The following is a 20,389-nucleotide window of genomic DNA, read 5'->3' as shown; positions in this document are numbered from 1 at the left end:
TGGCCAATCAGGACTCTGAATTTTCGCTCGGTTCTTGTTGCCGCCAAATTTTGCCGTTCCTCTCACATGTATTCCCACGCTTTCCGGCGAATCAGGACTCTATAACGTCGCGCGGATCTCCCCCCTTTCATGGGCGCGTCGTATTTGCGTCCCGTTATCCGCAACGGCGGGAAACAGTCTCTCTCTGTCTCGCAAGTACGCCCCCTCTCTCTCTTCTTCCACCTGTGAGATCTCAGGCTCCCCCAGTACCCCCTGTGGTCACAAGTGCCACTCAACCGACAAAGCAGCCGCCGTGTGAAGCACCGGCCAGTTGCCGGCTACTTCGCTTGTTCGACAACACAAACAACTCTTTCCTGTGTCCGTCAAAACCACCTTCCCAATGATAACACGCACGGTTGTAAAATCTTATGTACCAGTATTAACCTTGATATGTTGATACTAGTATCGTTCTGTCAAATGGCTCTCTCTATCTGCGTGGTATTTGTCGTATATTATTTTCAGAATAAATATCATGTAAGGTGCTAAAATCTGCCACCTTATACCGTGCGCTATACTCTAGTGGGGATAGACTATTAGAAAAGCTGTAGCATTAAAACGACCATTTTAACTTTCCTCTATTTCTCCAGTCTCGAAATGTTTTGGACTGATGTGGTGTGATAGGTTGTCTAGATTAAAGATCACGAATAAAAAAACGCATCACTAAGGAGTTACGAACATTGGCCACGTACTGATATTCATACAGGTATCGTCGAAAAATTGAAAATTCAATTGTAAACTTTGGCGGCAGCTGCAGCACATTCTAACCGTGCTAATGGCATGGCACATAAAGTCTTCCCGAATTTCATTCCATGTATTCAGTTGGACAATAACTATGCCTCGCAGACAGGCGTGTGAAAAATATCTGCAGATGTCAGCATCTGAGAGAGGACGTGCAATTAGTTTCAAAGAATCCGGTTGGAGTAATCGGCGAATCGCTCGACATTTGAATAGGAGCGAAGCCACTGTTCGACGATGGTGGCAGGAATGGATGAACCATGGCCGAATACAGTGTCAAGAATGAAGCAGTCGACCTAGGCAGACTGCAGAACGAGCTGTCAGAGCAGTTATCAGCGAGGCATTCAGAGCTTTGGATTCATCCTGGCCATAGATCTGACGTGCAGTAGTTTACAGTGAGTACAAGGACCGTTAATAGTTGGCTCTCAGAAAGCACACGGTGCCCCTTGTGCCGACTAGTCTTGACCTCTATGAACCAACAAGCCTGTCTGTAGTAGTGCTGGGCACATTCGGCCTGGAATCTCGTTGACTGGAGTGGAATTGCCTTCAGTGACGAGCCCCAATGGCCAGCGAAGTTTCTGGAGATGTCCTGGTCAGCGGTGGGACACCAGCCTGAATGTCACCTGCCATGCATCCCGACAATCTGAAGTGGTAGTCTGGGGTGCCATTTCTTTATACAGCAGGACCCCTTTGGTTGTCACCCGCGACACCCTTACAGCGCAGCGGTACGTCGACATATTATATGACCCTTTTTTTGCCATTCATAGCAAGCCATCGAATGCTTCTATTTCAGCAAATCCGGCCGGGGTGGCCGAGCGGTTCTAGGCGCCTCAGTCTGGAACCGCGCGACCGCTGTGGTCGTAGGTTCGAATCCTGCCTCGGGCATGGATATGTGTGATGTCCTTAGGTTAGGTTTAAGTAGTTATAAGTTCTGGGAGACTGATGACCTCAGAAGTTAAGTCGCATAGTGCTCAGAGCCATTTGAACCATTATTTCAGCAAAATAATGCCCATCCACATATAGCGCGAGTTTCTACTGCATATCTTCGTGCTTGCCAAACACTAATTTGGCCAACAACACAGACAGCCTCTCCCAATTGAGACCATTTGGAGCATTATGGGCTGAATCGTCCAACTACACTACTGGGCATTAAAATTGCTACACCACGAAGATTACGTGTTACAGACGCGAAATTTAAGCGACAGGAGGAAGACTCTGTGATATGCAAATGATTAGCTTTTCAGAGCATTCACACAAGGTCGGCGCCGGTGGCGACACCTACAACGGGCTGACATGAGGAAAGTTTCCAACTGATTTCTCATACACAAACAGCAGGTGACCGGCGTTGCCTGGTAAAACGTTGTTGTGATGCCTCGTGTAAGGAGGAGAAATGCGTACCATTACATTTCCGACTTTGCTAAAGGTCGGATTGTAGCCTATCGCGATTGCGGTTTATCGTATCGCGACATTGCTGCTCGCGTTGATCGAGATCCAATGACTGTTAGCAGAATATGGAATCGGTGGGTTCAGCAGGGTAATACGGAAATCCGTGCTGGATCCCAACGGCGTCGAGTCACTAGCAGTTGAGATGACAGGCATCTTATCCGCATGGCTGTACGGATCGTGCAGCTACGTCTCGATCCCCGAGTCAACAGATGGGGACGTTTGCAAGAAAACAACCATTTGCACGAACAGTTCGACGACGTTTTAAGCAGCATGGACTATCAGCTCGGAGGCCATGGCTGCGGTTACCCCTGACGCTGCATCACAGACAGGAGCGTCTGCGATGGTGTACTCAACGACGAACCTGGGTGCACGAATGGCAAAACGTCATTTTTTTCGGATGAATCCAGGTTCTGTTTACAGCATCATGATGGTCGCATCCGTGTTTAGCGACATCGCAGTGAACGCACATTGGAAGCGTGTATTCGTCATCGCCATACTGGCGTATCACCCGACGTGATGGTATGTGGTACCACTGGTTACACGGTTCGGTCACCTCTTCTTCGCATTGACGGCACTTTGAACAATAGACGTTACATTTCAGATGTGTTACGACCCGTGGCTCTACCCTTCGTGGGATTCCTGCGAAGCCCTACATTTCAGCAGGATAATGCACGACCGCATGTTGCAGGTCCTGTACGGGGTTTTCTGGATACAGAAAATGTTCGACTGCTGCCCTGGCCAGCACATTCTCCAGATCTCTCACCAATTGAAAACGTCTGGTCAATGGTGACCGAGCAACTGGCTCGTCAGAATACGCCAGTCACTACTCTTGATGAACTGTGGTCTCGTGTTGAAGCTACATGGGCGGCTGTACCTGGACACGCCATCCAAGTTCTGTCTGACTCAATGCCCAGGCGTATCAAGGCCGTTATTACGGCCAGAGGTGGTTGTTCTGGGTACTGATTTCTCAGGATCTATGCACCCAAATTGCGTGAAAATGTAATCACATGTCAGTTCTGGTATAACATATTTGTCCAATGAATACCCGTTTATCATCTGCATTTCTTCTTGGTGCAGCAATTTTTATGGCCAGTAGTGTATCTCGGGGCGATCTAACACGCCAGTAGGACAGAAGTTGGCGCTATATCCCTGAGGAGGACATCCAACAACTCTGTCAATCAGTGCTAAGCAGAATAATAACTGCTTGCATAAGGGCCAGAGATGGACCAGCGCTTTATTGACTTACTCAGTTTTTGATGTTTTTTATCTTGAATAAATCATCCAATTTTTCTGAAACTTTAATCGTGTGTTCGTCTGTACATGTGCATCACTTCCCCACGTCTACTGATATGCATGTTTCCGGTAATTCCTTTGTGGCTTCGTTCAGGAACCAAGGTGAAACCTGAGCTTCGTCTGTACAGAAACCCTACGAGGCTCGTCGAAGGGCCCGCACCTGCGCGCCACCGGGCCGTTCGAGTTCAGCGTGGCGCACTACACGGGCAAGGTGACGTACAACGCGACGGACATGGCCGAGAAGAACCGAGACTTCCTGCCGCCCGAGATGATCGAGACGCTGCGGCAGTCGACCGACCCGGTCATCCGGCAGCTGTTCACCAACCAGCTGTCGCGGCCCGGAAACCTCACCTTCACCCCGGAGGAACAGGAGGCGGCCACCACGCCCTCCACCGAGAAAAAGAAGAGCAAGTGGGGCCGCGCGCTCGTCGCCGAGAACACCCGCATGAGGGTGAGTGCCTCTCTCCCACTCTCTCTCTCTCTCTCTCTCTCTCGACTTTTCAATAAATGGCGTACTGTCTTAGAAGGGGACGTCCTCAGGAGCAGAACCGAATACGAGGTGCATTCAAGTTCTAAGGCCTCCGATTTTTTTTCTAATTAACTACTCACCCGAAATCGATGAAACTGGCGTTACTTCTCGACGTAATCGCCCTGCAGACGTACACATTTTTCACAATGCTGACGCCATGATTCCATGGCAGCGGCGAAGGCTTCTTTAGGAGTCTGTTTTGACCACTGGAAAATCTCTGAGGCAATAGCAGCACGGCTGGTGAATGTGCGGCCACAGAGAGTGTCTTTCATTGTTGTAAAAAGCCAAAAGTCACTAGGAGCCAGGTCAGGTGAGTAGGGAGCATTAGGAATCACTTCAAAGTTGTTATCACGAAGAAACTGTTGCGTAACGTTAGCTCGATGTGCGGGTGCGTTGTCTTGCTGAAACAGCACACGCCCAGCCCTTCCCGGACGTTTTTATTGCAGTGCATTTTCGTAGGATGCACCCGTTACCGTAGTGCCCTTTGGAACGCAATGGGTAAGGATTACGCCCTCGCTGTCCAAGAACATGGACACCATCATTTTTTCAGCACTGGCGGTTACCCAAAATTTTTTTGGTGGCGGTGAATCTGTGTGCTTCCATTGAGCTGACTGGCGCTTTGTTTCTGGATTGAAAAATGGCATCCACGTCTCATCCATTGTCACAACCGACGAAAAGAAAGTCCCATTCATGCTGTCGTTGTGCGTCAACATTGCTTAGCAACATGCCACACAGGCAGCCATGTGGTCTTCCGTCAGCATTCGTGGCACCCACCTGGATGACACTTTTCGCATTTTCAGGTCGTCATCCAGGATTGTGTGCACAGAACCCACAGAAATGCCAACTCTGGAGGCGATCTGTTCAACAGTCATTCGGCGATCCCCCAAAACAATTCTCTCCACTTTCTCGATCATGTCGTCAGACCAGCTTGTGCGAGCCTGAAGTTGTTTCGGTTTGTTGTCACACGATGTTCTGCCTTCATTAAACTGTCACACCCACGAACGCACTTTCGACACATCCATAACTCCATCACCACATGTCTCCTTCAACTGTCGATGAATTTCAATTGGTTTCACACCACGCAAATTCAGAAAACGAATGATTGCATGCTGTTCAAGTAAGGAAAACGTCGCCATTTTAAGTATTTAAAACAGTTCTCATTCTCGCCGCTGGCAGTAAAATTCCATCTGCCGTACGGTGCTGCCATCTCTGGGACGTATTGACAATGAACGCGGCCTTATTTTAAAACAATGCGCATGTTTCTATCTCTTTCCAGTCCGGAGAAAAAAAATCGGAGGCCTTAGAACTTGAATGCACCTCGTATTTTGAAAGTAACCTACATGGTGGTGTCGGTTATTGCCCAGCATACCACATTCTGCAGTCATTCGCCCTGGTGGGTCCTCGTTTGCCAGTAATCGACAAAAAAGAATTCTTCGCTGTACCCAGGGAAAAAGGCGATCAATTTATCTAGCTGGTATCCTGAAGGTTATCAGTTCTAGTCTTGTTGATGCTCTTTATTTATTTATTACATCTTTATCGAAATAATTGATTATTATTTTTATTCAATTCAAATGAGTGTGAAATCTTATGGGACTTAACTGCTAAGGTCATCAGTCCCTAAGCTTACACACTACTTAACCTAAATTATCCTAAGTACAAACACACACACCCACGCCCAAGGGAGGACTCGAACCTCCGCCGGGACCAGCCGCACAGTCCATGACTGCAGCGCCCTTAGACCGCTCGGCTAATCCCGCGCGGCTTTTATTCAATTAATTGGCTTAAACATGTCAGCTTTCTCTTCCATTTCATTGTTTCTCCAGTTTATCATTACATTAACTTTTTATTGTTCGCACTTTTTACTTTCTATTCTTTTTTCATTTGGAATATTTACCCATGTAATTTTAATTACTTTCATTTATCAAATGGCTCTGAACACTACGGAACTTGACATCTGAGGTCATCAGTCCCCTAGAACTTAGAATTACTTAAACCTTACTAAGTTAAGGACATCAAACACATCTATACCCGAGGCAGGATTCGAACCTGCGACCATAGCGGTCGCGCGGTTCGAGACTGAAGCGCCTAGAACCGCTCGGCCACACCGGGCGGCTTTCAGTAATCAGTCGTAATATTTGAACGTTTAGTTATACCGATCAATCGGTTAGAAAACAAACTACGAAATAGTTGTTTTTATTGTGGCCGTGCAGTGGTGAAAAAAAAATTTTTCCCAATCTTTTTGATGGTAAACGTTATATCGCCCACCCGGTTAGCCGTGCGGTCTGATGCATTGTTTTCCGGGCTGGAAGGCGTGCCGGTCCCCGGCACGAATCCGCCCGGCGGATTAGTGTCGAGGTCCGGTGTGCCGACCAGTCTGTGGATGGTTTTTAAGGCGGTTTTCCATCTGCCTCGGCGTATGCGGGCTGGTCCCCCTTATTCCGCCTCAGTTACACTATGTCGGCGATTGCTGCGCAAACACTTTCTCCACGTACGCGTACACCATAATTGGGGCTATATTCATCTGGTGTGATACGTTCCCAGAGGGGGGGGGGGGGGGGGAGGGGTGGTCCACGGGGGGCCGAACTGCACAGTAACCCTAGGTTCGGTGTGGGGCGGCGGTGGGGTCAGTGGACTGCTGTAGCCTTTTGTGGGGTTGTGTACCATTGAGGGCTTCGACGGGGACAACGCCTCTCCGTCGTTTCTAGGTGCCCAGTTCAATTCAATACAATACAATACAATCGTCATATTAACGTTTAAAACATAAATTCTTCTCGCAACATGAATAAAATAATGTAGATGGGCATCTACACCGAAGGTCTCATAAACAAAACGACACTGAAGCAAAATGGTTAATAGCAGCAACAATTGCAAAAATGTTGAGGAAAATATAAAATGGTGAAAACTAAATCGAAATAATTAAAATTATATGAGCAAAGATTCCAAATGGAAAAAAGAATATAAGGAAGTGAAAAAAAAGAGCAGACAGTAATGTTAATATGCTCATTAAAATGACGCTTCCAGGATTTACAAATAAAAAAGTATTTTATTTAAACCAAATACTTGACTAAAAATAACGATCACAATCGTTTTGACAAAAATCTAAAAAAAAAGGCACCCGATGTGACTCAAACAAGACCCCTCACCATACCAGCCAAATAACTTAACCGCTGCTGATCAGTGCCATTTTCAAGATTCTAACTGACAACGAAAAATTCTTTTTTGTCATTTACTGACAAAAGAGGGCCCATCAGGGAGTGACGATTGGGACCCCAAAGAATACCAACGTATACGTGGTTTCAGCAAATTTATCGCCATCCCTGGGGGACCACCCCTTGTTAGAGTTTAAATGAGTGGCTTACGTTATTTCACATTTTATGTCTTTCACGACACACGGATACGAGCATTTGACAGGACTGTAAGCTGTTTCGACGAGCCGTTGATCATCTTCAGACTGTCAATAGATTGAAATAGGAAAGAAAGAACCACCTGTCCTCTCTTCGTTAAAAATGATCAAATTGAAAAAGTTGTTCTAAAAAATTTTTAATTTTAAAATTTGTTATAAATGCCTTAGTTCTGATGAATGTAGAGTAGTTATAAAAGTCTGCCGATGTAGATATTCTCTTCGGGAATACAGACATTTAACAGTAGATAAAGAGAGCATTTCAGCTCGTCTACTAAACCTCGTCCCTGACCTGCTGTTGTCTTCATTATTGTTGAAGCTCATTTCCATTTACCGCAACGGAAACAGCTTGTAGCACGTACGTTTAGGTAAGATTTTACTCGTTTTTTCTTCAGATAGATAGGTACTTGTCAGATTATATGGGTTATACAATGATTCTTCGTTTCCTCTTTTTCATCTACTGACAGTCTGAAGATGAGCAGTGACTAGTTAGGGCATTGCGAAATGCTCCTGTGATTCTCTCCTGTCTTTCACCACTAGGCGACTCTTCCGCAATGCCGCGCAAGCAAACACCGAGGAAAATCTCTTTTATAGCACAAAATTGTTGAAGATATTGTAACCGCTTGTTGACGTACTGCATGGCTTTCGCCTCGGGATCTTCGACCGGCGTTTATTTAACGATCTTTCTAGGGTTTCGCCAGCATGATAGACGTGAAGAAGAACAAATAGGTAGAAACGTCAGGAAAATCATTAAAGAAACATCGGCCGGTGATACTTAAACGGAACCCAGCAGGCAAACTTCAATTTAATGGCATTTGGTTTCTGCTGTTTATAAGAAATGCAAATACTTCTTAAGTTGTTTTTCTCGCCGAAACATACTTCGGCACGTTTGTGTCATTAGTGTGCAACACTACCGCTTTGTTACATTAATGTCACGGTTCTATTGAGCAAACCGAGCAAGGTAGCGTAGTGGTTACTGGACTCGCATTCGGAAGGACGACGGTTCAAATCCCCGTCCGGCCATCCACAATTAGGTTTTCCGTGATTTCTATAAATCGCGCCAGACAAATGTAGGGGCGGTCCCTTGAAAAGAACATGGCCGATTTCCTTCCCCTCCTCTCCTAATCCGGGCTTGTGCTCCGTCTCTAATGACCTCGTTGTCGAAGAGGCGTTAAAGGAGTTCGGTTTGACTATTTCGACTTGCAATGGGCTTATTTTTCTTTTGCTATTGTAGCAGATACAATAACATAACGTTCATACCACTGCAACTAAAAACGTTATTGACTAGGGAACACACGACTTCTTCTGTAATCTACTGTCGAATTTCAGTTCCTACCAGCTTCCCTCAGTCGTCAAGTTTAGCCCACAAAAAAATTCTCCACACACGCACGGCAGCCGCCGTCAATTTCGTTTCGTGAACTCTGCAGAGCTTCGGGCGAGACTGCCCCAAACTTCTCTTATAACTCTGGGGTACCTACATCTGCATCTCCATGCATACTTTGTAAACCATTGCGAAGTGGGTGGTAGAGGGTACTTATCATGCTACAACATGTGAGGCTTTCTTCCCCTTCCAGTCCAGTATGGAGCGTGGGTAGAATGATTGCTTAAATGTCTCTGTTGCGCACTGTAACTAGTCTAATTTTGTAACGTATCGCTTCCAATCCGCGGTCGTTTTTTCTGTGCCACGGAGCTGCGGCTGTTCTCCAGCCTTCGGTAAAGGCAGGGTTCTCCTATACGATAGACCTGAAGTGATCTGGCCCACCTCGACACTTTAGAGAGGTGTATGAAAAATATTATTATCTGACAACAAAAAATCTGAGCGCACAGAAAATTAAAATTGAAATAGTTTCTTTTTCATGAAAAGCGATCAATGGTGGTGAATATGGCCAAAGGAAATCAGCAGAGTTGAAAAAAAAGGTTGTTCTTAAATAAGTAATAAGCTATAGCTCCGACAGAAAAATGTGGATTTAAAAAGATCTATCGATTGCTTTTTTTATACTAATCGACTACTTTCTTGCATTCAGACATATATCGAAAAACTGTTAAAAATCGATTTCTCTATAACTCGTTAACATTCCCATTCCCATACTTTCTATTTATTGACTGTGACTATCGCCCGCGCTAAGTAAAAAAAAAGTACTTGTTTGAAAAATTATTAATATTTTTCGAGATGTATAATTTTTTTTTTTTTTTTTTTTTTTTTTGTTTAAGGCGCTCTCGGTAACTGGCTTGATCTTCTCAGGGGACTTCCCTAAAGTAATGGTTTTAAGTCTAAAACCTTCTTCGCAAAGTGTTGTGCTACCACGCTATTACACAATTTTTACGATTCTATTAACTTCGAAAAACTTGCACGTTTCAGAGCGAGCGCGTCGGTTTCCCCCCACTGTACAGTCCGCTCCAGCTGTATAACCTAAAATGAAAGACGACAGGATATTTTGGCTCAGCAAAAGAGTATTTTTCATCACCATGTATGGGGTTCACAAAGCATAATTTCCTAGAAATCGAGGAAAGAATTATTTTCTACTTTAGTTTATGTACCTATAAGGTATACACAGTTAAACGTAAGCACCGCTGGAGTAACCAGGGCAGCTGGCTCGGAAGCAGAGAACCTGTGTACAACTCTCAGCTGCATTCTGCAGTATGTTTCCATTTTTGTTTTCCGCAACAAAACTGCTCGGAGTAGAAGCGTTAGTAAGATAAGTATAGCAGTAAGAAATAATAACAAAGTAGGCAAGTAAATTTCCCAGAAGTCTTGGATTAGCAAAAAATTCAGATTTTAAGACGTTGCATGAAAACCATTCCGAGTGAGACTGCTGCGAAGGTGAGCATTCGGCGCTCGTTGTTGCATGAGCGACAAAAATAGCCGTTGCTGCAGTTTGTAGTGTACTTAAAATAACGCATTTGTACACGTACACCGAGCAAGGTGGCGCAGTGGTTAGCATACTGGACTCGCATTCGGGAGTACGACGGTTCAAACCCGCGTCCGGCCATCGTGATTTAGGTTTTCCGTGATTTCCCTAAATCGCGTCAGGCAAATGCCGGGATAGCATGGCCGACTTCCATCCCCACCCTTCCCTAATCCGATGGAACCATTGACCACGCTGTTTGGCTAATCCGAATCAAGCAACCGAAAAACCCATCACAGGCTCTTGCCTTAAATTTTCCCGTGCTTATAAGAAACTAGTCATTGAAAAGGTCAATCGTTTAGCCACCTCGTTAAATAACGTTTACTTCACATGGTCCAAATCCGGTAAAAAGAAGAATTCGATTTACAAAACATATCTTGAGAACATTTTAAAACCGCAAGTTGGTAATAACATGTTTTGTCTAATACTGAATTCCTGAGATGGACAAACGAACACCGTCATGATGATATTTATAATTATAGATAAAGAAGGTCAGCCGACTTGCACGGTAGGAGTAATGCTGCCAAACTACACACCTGTGTGTCAGCCATGAAATTATTACGTATTTCCATCGCCAAGTTAAAAACTCTATTTCGAGACTTCCCCTGGTAAGTCAGGGGAATTGTACAACCGGTGGATGGAATAACGATTCACAGCATAATTCATGATAACATTCAGCACAGATTTTTCAGACAATGTGCGTGGTATGCATCAAAATTAATTCACTAAAAAGAAATATTTTTAAATGTAAACCACGTTCGTTTTCCATCAAATCTTCGGAAGGAACGATGTTTTTGCGCGAAGATTGCATCCGTTAGTTGTTCTTGGGGCCCTGAGTATATTTGCTTCGAATGTTTATATGTCGAGTATCATCCATCTAACTTTATCGAAGGAAATTGAAGACATGTAACAGTAAGTGAAAGAGTCATTGTAAGGGACCAGGATTAAATACTTAATTCTTTACTAATCCAAGTCGTTTGATAAATTTCTTTGCTTGTTATTATTCCCTATTGCGTTACTTGCCTTATAAACCCTCCTATTCCTACCAGTTATCATGAGAAAAACAAGAAAAATGTAAAAACTGTAGAATGTAACTGGGAATCGAACATAGGTTCTCTGATTCAGGGACAGGTACCTTGTTCGCTACTCCAGCGGTGTTTTCCTTTACCAATGCATGCCATATGGGTACATCAGCTGAAGTCGAAAAAGTTTCTTCCCTCGATTTTTAGAAAAATATATGTTTGCAGACCCCATATATGTGACGAAAAATGCTCAGTTTCCAACTGTCTATTGATCTCGTCATTTCTGAGCCGACTGCGCGTCATAAACTTAACGGACAGTTTTCTCAAAAACGGAGTTTTTGAGCCAAAAAGCTCGGCGTCTTTCATTTTGGGTTGTACACAAGTGACCTGCCAAATACGAGCTTTATCGGTTGGCCGTGTCCGATGTCGTCTTATTGCCAGAGGCAAATGTGTTCAGTCAGTGCACTTCTCGCTCCATTGGCAACTGAGTGAGTAGGCGCAGTGATAAAATAATGTCTGAGGTATCGTAGGAACAAATCTGAAGTGAACATTGAATGAGATTGTCAAATGGTTGAAATGGCTCTGAGCACTATGGGACTTAGCATCTGAGGTCATCAGTCCGCTAGAATTTAGAACTACTTAAACCTAACTAACCTAAGGACATCAAACACATCCATGCCCGAGGCAGGATTCGAACCTGCGACCGTAGCGGTCGCACGGTTCCAGACTGAAGCGCCTAGAACCCCTCAGCCACAGCGGCCGGCTACGATTGTCAAGAAAGACTGTATAAGATGCTACAATCGAACACTTCATGTACACAGTCAACAAGGCACAATTCGCTGTGAACAGTTGTAGTTTTTCTTAAACTTTAGCAACGTTTCCTAGTACAGCGGCGAATGAATTTTGACGTCGTGTGGCAAGTAGTACGAAGGCTATTCGGAAAGTAAGGAACGATCGGTCGCGAAATGGAAACCACGTGAAAATCAAAACTATTTTAATTGCAACAGTTACCAACACTTTAGAGCTACTTCCCTACACAGTCGCTGCTCCGACTTAGATATCTATCGTAGCGTTGTACCAACTTTCCAACACCCTCGTCGTAGGACGCAGCCTCCTATGTTTTCCGACAATTTTCTACACTGGACTTCATCTCGTTGTTTGTGCCAAAGTAGAAGAGCAGAGATGAAAATCAGAGGGCGCCAAGTCCCTGCTGCTTGGTGGGTGACCTAACACTTCCCATCCAAAACGCTGCAGGAGCATTTCATAGCCTCTGCAGTGGGCGGCCGAGAACTGTCATTTAGAAGGAACTTCATGACAGTTGAATTATGTGGGGTTGCATGAAATCAGGCGAAATCTCTGGGTATACTCGGAGGGAGATACTGTTTTCTAGGTATCTTTACGCATTCACAGTGTGAGCTCAGAACTGAAGAAGAACGACGTGACGGTATCTGCAGGCATACTAGAGCCACTGCACAACACATCTGTGCAAAGGCATATCGCATTTTCACTGTGGTTTCCAATTCGAAACCGACCGTTCCATACTTTCCGAATAGTCCTCGTAACATCTATAAGCATTCTGACTCAATCTGACATTTTACCGTCGGGTTGCCTATGCACAAGGCAAGAAGCTTCGCTATATGCAGGTATAACGACATAACAATCAAATATGTTGGCAGCCACACCCCTTATCACGTAACACGCCACGCCCTCCTTATACATCACGTGTCAAGCCATTCCCCTTCTTATCCATCATGTGACAAGCCATGTGCCCTCCTGTCTCTCTTCAGCCATTTATAATCCATGATGATGGATCTGACTCAACAGGCTAGTGGGAAATTTAAAAATAAAATCCAGAGCTGTGGAGCTAGCCCAATTGCGCTTTGTACCCTCGGTCCCTTCCACTTCCCCCCATACCCAGCGAATCAAACCATAGTAGCAGAACTAAGCCACTTGCGCTAAAAAAAAAACAGCCAATCATAGTATGGTATTAAAATGAGGCAGCCAATCAGTATGTAGATGCAAGCTTCTGGTACCAATTTCGAATATGTGTATTGGTAGTTCAAAATCCTTCATTTCAGTAGTTGCCAGGGTCGAAGATACATGTATAAAATAGCATAAGTCTTTTGCTTCCTAACTGCACGCACACACACACACACACACACACACACACACACACACACACACACACTCTGCACAATCACCATCAGAATTATCTCTGTTATATATACACCACGGTATATTGCGTTTCTCTCTCTCTCTCTCTCTCACACACACACACACACACACACACACACACTCATTCTCTTTTTACCTCTACCTTGTCTTAAAATTTCATCTCACATACAGCACGTGTAAGTAAGAGGGAAATTATTTTCACATATGCTTCAATATTATATTACAGTGGGAATGAAAAGAAAAAACAAAAGTACTGTAAGTTTCTTACAATGAATCACAATAGACTTTGAAAAATGTTTCACATGTTACGAGAGGTGACTGAAAAGTAGTGCCTCCACCTTCGTAACTCTTCAACATTGGTATGCGACAGGTACTGGCTTGTTCCGTAGCCTCTTCTCTACAGCTCCAGTTGTCGGAAAGCCTTAGCATTTGTTACAGTGTAAAGTATGTAACGCTGCGCAGACGGTCGATCAGTGCGATTTAAGAAACGTGCAGTCATTGAATTCTTGACAGCAAAAGGTGTCACCACAAAGGATATTCGTCAGAGAACGAAAGCAGTTTATGGTGATTGTGTTGATGTGAGTACTTTGCGTCGTTGGACGAGTAAGTTTAAAACTGTTGAGGCGGGAACATCTGACCTGCGTGACAAATAAAGAGTTGGACAGCAACCACCGAGTTTCACAAGCAAAATATTGACAGATTGATTCAGGACGGTCGTCATATCACTCAAAGAGAAATTGCAAGCACAATCGGCATTTCACGTGTGGGTCACATTATTGCTTCACGTGCCACCACAGCTGAACTTCAGAGACTGAATCACACCACCGTACGGCATCCTCCATACAGTCCAGATTTAGCACCGTCTGACTTCCATCTGTTCCCGGTAATGAAAGAAGATCTTCGGGGACATCATTATGCTTCTGTTGAAGACGTTGAGAGAGCTGTGAGACTGTGGTTGCGGAAACAGAGTGTCGACTTCTTCCTTGACGGCTACAGAAAATTTGTTCATCGTTGGCAGACATGTATCCAATTGGCTGATGATTATGTGGAAAAGTGAATACGGGTAATTGAAGATAACATTCTAAGGATTATTTCTGCGTTTGATTTATTAAAATATTCCCATCCAAACCCATTTAAGGAAGGTGGAGGCATCACTTTTCATTCAACCCTCGTATGTTCTCACATGCAGTGGAAACATACGTATCTAATACGAATTCTATACCATCTTCAACACGTTTTGGAATATCATCTGTTGCAGACGGTGGGATGTTAAAATTTGCATAACTGAGTTTTGACTGGTGTATCTGCCTCAATAAAATCGAAATGGCACTGAATTGAATTTCATGAGCAAAATGCATAATATGAATAATACGTCCTTAATGCAACGATCAACTAGTTTATCATACTGGAACAGATATAGTTCAGTATATTTAATACATTCATACCTATCATCCGCTTTACAAAGTACATCAAAAGTGGTACTACAAGAACATTGTGTTCATTACAGCGTAAAAATTGTACACTAGAATAATTTGCTTGCTCTGGCCATCGGTTTGGGCCAAACAACAACTGCACGTATTACATTGAATAATTATTATCAGGACTGCATTTACATGTAGGCTATGTAGGCTACAGCCTAGCGGCATACACCACAAAACTTTTAAGTAAAAACTTCACTTTTTTTTCAATACTAAGAAGCAAAGTCCTTTCACAACGGATTAATATCGTAGAGGTCTCTGACAAAAGAGACGAATTAAGTGCAAACAACAGGGTATTTGTACAACACCTGGACAAAGAAAATGCGTAAAAAAGAACGTAAAAAATTAAACGTCTCAACAATGAAACCGTCAGATCTGTTTAACGAGAAAAATAATTTTCGACATTATTTGGCACTTACAGGGGATAGGCAAAATAACGTGAACACCTGTACTTACTTGGGAATGGTTTATTAATAAGGGGTTGGACACCCATTTACCCATAATACAGCTGCAATTCTTCTTGGAATACTGGCATATAATGATTGTAGAGTCTCCAGTGGAATGTTATGCCACTCTTCGATCAAAGCCTCTTCTAACCCCTGTAGTGACGAGGAAGGCGGTAATCTGCTCTGGAGTGGCCCACAAGGATTTGATAATGTTCAAATCCGGAGACTGTGCTGGCCGGAGAAGACGCTGCAGGTCAGTTGCATGTTCCTCATACCACGATTGTACTGTCCTGGCTGTGTGAATTGGTGCGCTATCGTCCTGAAATATGACAGCATTGTTGAGGAAGAACAATTGAATCATGGGGTGCACCTGATCTCCTAAAATGTTCACATAATCGTTGGCTGTAATACGGCCTTTGAGAGTAATTATGGGACCAGCAGAATTCCATGGTATGGCTGCCTACACCATAATAGTTCCACCTCCATTATTAACCATTGGAATCAATAAAACAATCAGGACTGTAGGATTCTTTTGGCGGTCTCCAGACGTAAACCCGGCCCGATGTTGAAAATAGTGAAAACATTGACTCGTCGGACCATATGACGTGTTACCACAGATGAGCCGTCCAAGGTTTATGCTCCTGACACCATGTTTTACGCTTCTTTGTGTTGGTTGTCGTCACTAATGGTTTCAGTATAGCAACTCGTCCATGAATATTCGCATTATGGAGTTCTCGGTGGCCAGTGTCGTTAGATACAGGGTAGTCACTTTAGCCGCCGTAGTTTCGAGTTGTTCTGACACAATTCGTATTAGCGTACGACGATCTCTGTCATTTCGTTGTGATTTGCGCCCACTATTACGTTTACACGATGATGTCTTTCCTCGTTTTATGTAGGCTGTCATGACTGTTGAAACAGTTGCTCTTGAAACATTCAATAAGTCAGCTGTCTTGGTTTGTCTTGGTTACTGACGCTCCATCTAATCGGATCCTCACAATCTGCCCTCTTTGGAACTCTGTTATGTCTTTCATTGCACGTCTTTCATTGCACGTCGATCTCGGCTTCTGAATGCAAATACGAAGTGTACACTACTCGTAAGCAAACTGCACTGATGCCTAGTCCGTACTGAACACGCACAGTCCAGCGCGACACATGCCTTACCTGCGTAGTTGACCGTCAAACACAACCATCCCTTTACTACCACTGTTCATATTATTTTTCCTATCCCCTGTACTTGTTAGAAAGAAAATTAGATAAGCTCACCAGTTGTAAAATTAGTTTCCGTAGTGCGCACACGCAGATGAATCGTTAAGTCTTTGTAATGGTGCAGCGATCGAGTGAAGTGTTAAATCGCGCGCTCACCGCCTCTGTGTGAGCATAAATCAGTAACGGTCAATGAGACACTTGTGTTTCAAGCGGACATTGTACGTAAACATGGGTAAATGTAAGGCCGTGACAAAGCGGCAACAAAGGGGCATTTGTGTTTGGAATAGCCCATAGTCATACGGTGTGCGAAGTTGCTCGATTTGTTGATGTTTCGCGGCGGACTGCTCAAGGTGTCTACAAACAAGGGTATAACACACGTGGCCACGAAACACAACGTCGGAATTGTGGTCGGAAAAAGATCCTCACTGTCAAGGGATCCCTTGAGTGAGAGGTAGCAACTTCAGTCTTTAGTAAGGCTCACTGTGAACAATTATAACAAGAAAAACATTAGCTGCTATGACGCACCATGTAAGTCAGGAAGGCGATAGAAAACGAGCGTCCGGGAGATGCAGAGATCAACATTCTATGGGATGTATGTATTACGGAAATCGTCGATATTCAAGAAACGTTCAGACAGACCTCTATCTTGCACGATAAAAACCAAATAAAAGATGGCATGCCACAGCGATTACAAAGGTTCACACCATCGAGATCGAAGGCGATCTCCTTGGGAGTTACAAACCATGCAGGACGTTCAGCTACGTATCCACTCTTAAGAGTGCATATGGAATCATCCTGGTGTAATAGGGTGATGAAATGATGAAATGGGACGGCATGCAACAGAATGCGAAACTGTTTGTCGTGAAGCTTAGCGTGAAACTGGCTGTCCTTCAAGACGTAGCCCCAGACAGTGCGATAATACGTTTCAAAGACACGGACATTGTTGTCCTCAGAGGTCTGCATTCTTGTTTAATCTCCTGTACGAGGTGCAACAATAAAGTAATAAGACTGATGTGAAAAAATATGTTGCTTACCGTTTTAGTCAAGTTTAGTGTTGTCGCCTTCAAAGTAGTTCCCGTCTTATTGCACACACTTTTGCCAGCTCTTCTGCCATTGATGGTAACATTTCTGGAACTCATCTTCTGTAATATCTTACAAAATCTTCGTCACAGCTTTTTGAACATCTTGTGTTGTTTGAAAATGGTGTCCCTTGACCGCCGTTTTGACTCTTGAAATAGAAAAAAGTCGCACGGAGCGATATCTGGTGAATAAGGTGGCGGTAGTTCTGAAATTTGTTTTGGGGTTAAAAATTGCTGTACTGACAGAGAAGTATGGGATGGCGCTTTATCGTGATGCAGAATCCAATTATCAGCAATGTTGGCACAGACACGAAGAACTCTTTTACGAAGTCTTTCTAAAATTTCTTTGCAGTAATATTGGTTAACTGTTTGTCCAGAAGGCACCCACTCTTTATGAACAATTCCCTTGGAATCAAAGAAGCACACAAGCATGCATTTCACTTTTGACTTTGACATGCGAGATTTTTTGGTCTAGGTGATCTCTTTGAGCACCATTCCGAACTTTGGCGTTTTGTCTCTGGATCGTACCGAAAAAAACCAACTTTCGTCAGCAGTTATAACTTGGCTCAGCAATTCTGGATTGATTTCCGTTTGCTCTAACAGGTCGGCTGCCACATTTTTCCGTGTTTCTCGCTGTTGTGGTGAGAGATTTTTGGGGACCATTTTTGCACAAATCTTTCTCATATCAAGACCTTCAGTTATTGTTAGACGAACCGTTTCTCGATTGATGTCCAGTTCTTCTGCAATCATTTTCACAGATAATCTTCGATCAGATCTCATGAGTTCACGCACCCTGGCCAAGCTGACATCCGTCCGTGAGGTTGATGGCCGACCACTGCCGTCTTCATCTTCAACATTCGTTCTGCCTTCACTAAACATTTTGTGCCAACGAAAAACTTGAGCTCTTGACATAACCTCCTCTCCAAAAGCCTTCTGAAGCTTACCATAAGTTGTCGTAGCGTTTTCACCCAATTTAATTCAAAAAGAAATGGTATACTGTTGCGCAATATTATGTGGTTCCATTTCCGTGACGAGAGACACAAACACGTGTTAACTTATTACTGCACAACTCACGACTGAGCAGTTGCATCGATGTGCCACTTGGACTAGAAGCAACTTATAGACCAAGGTCAAAGATATTGTGCCTATGCAAGTCTGCAGGGTTGCCATATCTTGCAAAGAAAATCAGTCTCATTACTTATTGTCGCACCTAGTATACTATAACTCGTGCGTCTTATGCCGATGATTACCCAAGTTCAAAGTCGATTACCTCTCGACGTGTCGCCACGAGCGCTACAAAGCTCCCTGTAACATAATCCTCAGATATAGTTACGTTTCTGGAGAGTGTTTGAGACTATGCCCAACTACAGACTGTCGACGAAGGTCCGAGCATGCGGTTTAAGTTCCCAGATATGTCAGTGGCTCGAAGACTTTTTAAGTAATAGAAACCAGTTCGTCGGCAAGAGTTCTTCAGAGATAAAGGTATCGTCAGAAGTGCCCCACAGAAGTGTGATGGGACCACTCTTACTCTCTACATAGGCCTACGTCAATGATCTAACAGATAGGGCTAGCAACAATTTATGGCCATTCGCTGATGACGCTGTAGTGTACGGGAAGATGATCGTTGAGTGGCTGTTGGAACATACAAGATGACTTAGACAGAATTTCTAGTTAGTGAGATGAATGGCAGCTTGGACTGAATGTAGAAAAATGAAGTTAATGCTGTTTTATAACGAAAACAACCCTACAGTTCGAGTACAGCATTAGTAGAGTGCTGCTTGACAAGTCAAATATCTTGGCGTAACGTTGCAAAGCGGCATTAAGTGAAATGACACGTTAGGTTAGGATGCTTGACCTCTTGGTACCTCTGATTCCCAGAGTTCGTTCCATATGCATTTCCTCTCCAAATTCCGATTGGTCGGTGTTGAAAACAAATTCCTTATGAACGATGGGGCAAGTTTGTTTATCTCATCTTCAAATTTTCGGCCCGATTCCGCAGTTTGTTATGCATCGTCGAGTTGATGCTTTGTTTGAAATTTCGTTATCTTACGTCTTCCTATTCTGTAGAACTGTTTGAATTTCGCAACCATCCACTGCTTCCCTTGAAATCACTGCAATCTATGTCGCGCGCAATCTGGTGTGCTTAATGCAGTAGGTCACTGCCATGGACATCCTGTAAATTGTATGGAGCATCTTTGAAACGCGCAAACACCTGTTCTTCTAACAAGCGCGCCTTGTCTTCCCTTGAATATCCGTAGTTTTTTTTTTTATTATTCACCGCCCTGTTTTATTGTTGCTGACTTATTCGAAATCTGTTCATAATTGTTTTCTTACTATACTGCGGATGATTTTCCGCGTACGTAACTATGTTTAGTACCCGTTCCTTGGACAGCGTTTGTTCTTTATTAAGTTTCACTGAAGACGAAATTTATGGCTCCCTGTCCGACAAGGGTAATGAACTACATGGCTTGACATCCGTTTCAGTACCACTTTCACTCGTTAAACTCTTATCGTCATCGTTGTACTCCTCTTGTAAATTGTCCGCACTGTCGAGCGTATACAAAACCAGACATTCCACTGACTCACCTGCAAAACGCTAATATTTCATTTGCCACTTCTTTCCCACTCTGCGAAA

At 43.9% G+C, this 20,389-nt stretch overlaps 1 protein-coding gene across 3 annotated transcripts in view; it reads left to right on the top strand.

Annotated features, from left to right (window-relative positions):
- Positions 1–20,389, top strand: part of LOC126161547 (neither inactivation nor afterpotential protein C) — a 388,525-nt gene that overhangs the window by 213,749 nt on the left and 154,387 nt on the right. For all 3 annotated transcript variants that reach the window (XM_049917480.1, XM_049917478.1, XM_049917479.1), the window contains exon 16: positions 3,642–3,964. In XM_049917480.1, coding sequence (XP_049773437.1) covers positions 3,642–3,964 — 323 coding nt within the window. The remainder of the gene's footprint in view (positions 1–3,641; positions 3,965–20,389) is intronic.

Source organism: Schistocerca cancellata, chromosome 2 (genome assembly GCF_023864275.1).
Source record: "Schistocerca cancellata isolate TAMUIC-IGC-003103 chromosome 2, iqSchCanc2.1, whole genome shotgun sequence".
In the NCBI taxonomy this organism is placed as follows: domain Eukaryota; kingdom Metazoa; phylum Arthropoda; class Insecta; order Orthoptera; family Acrididae; genus Schistocerca; species Schistocerca cancellata.
The sequence above is the reverse complement of the archived record's forward strand: the minus strand, read 5'-3'. Positions and strand labels throughout refer to the sequence as shown.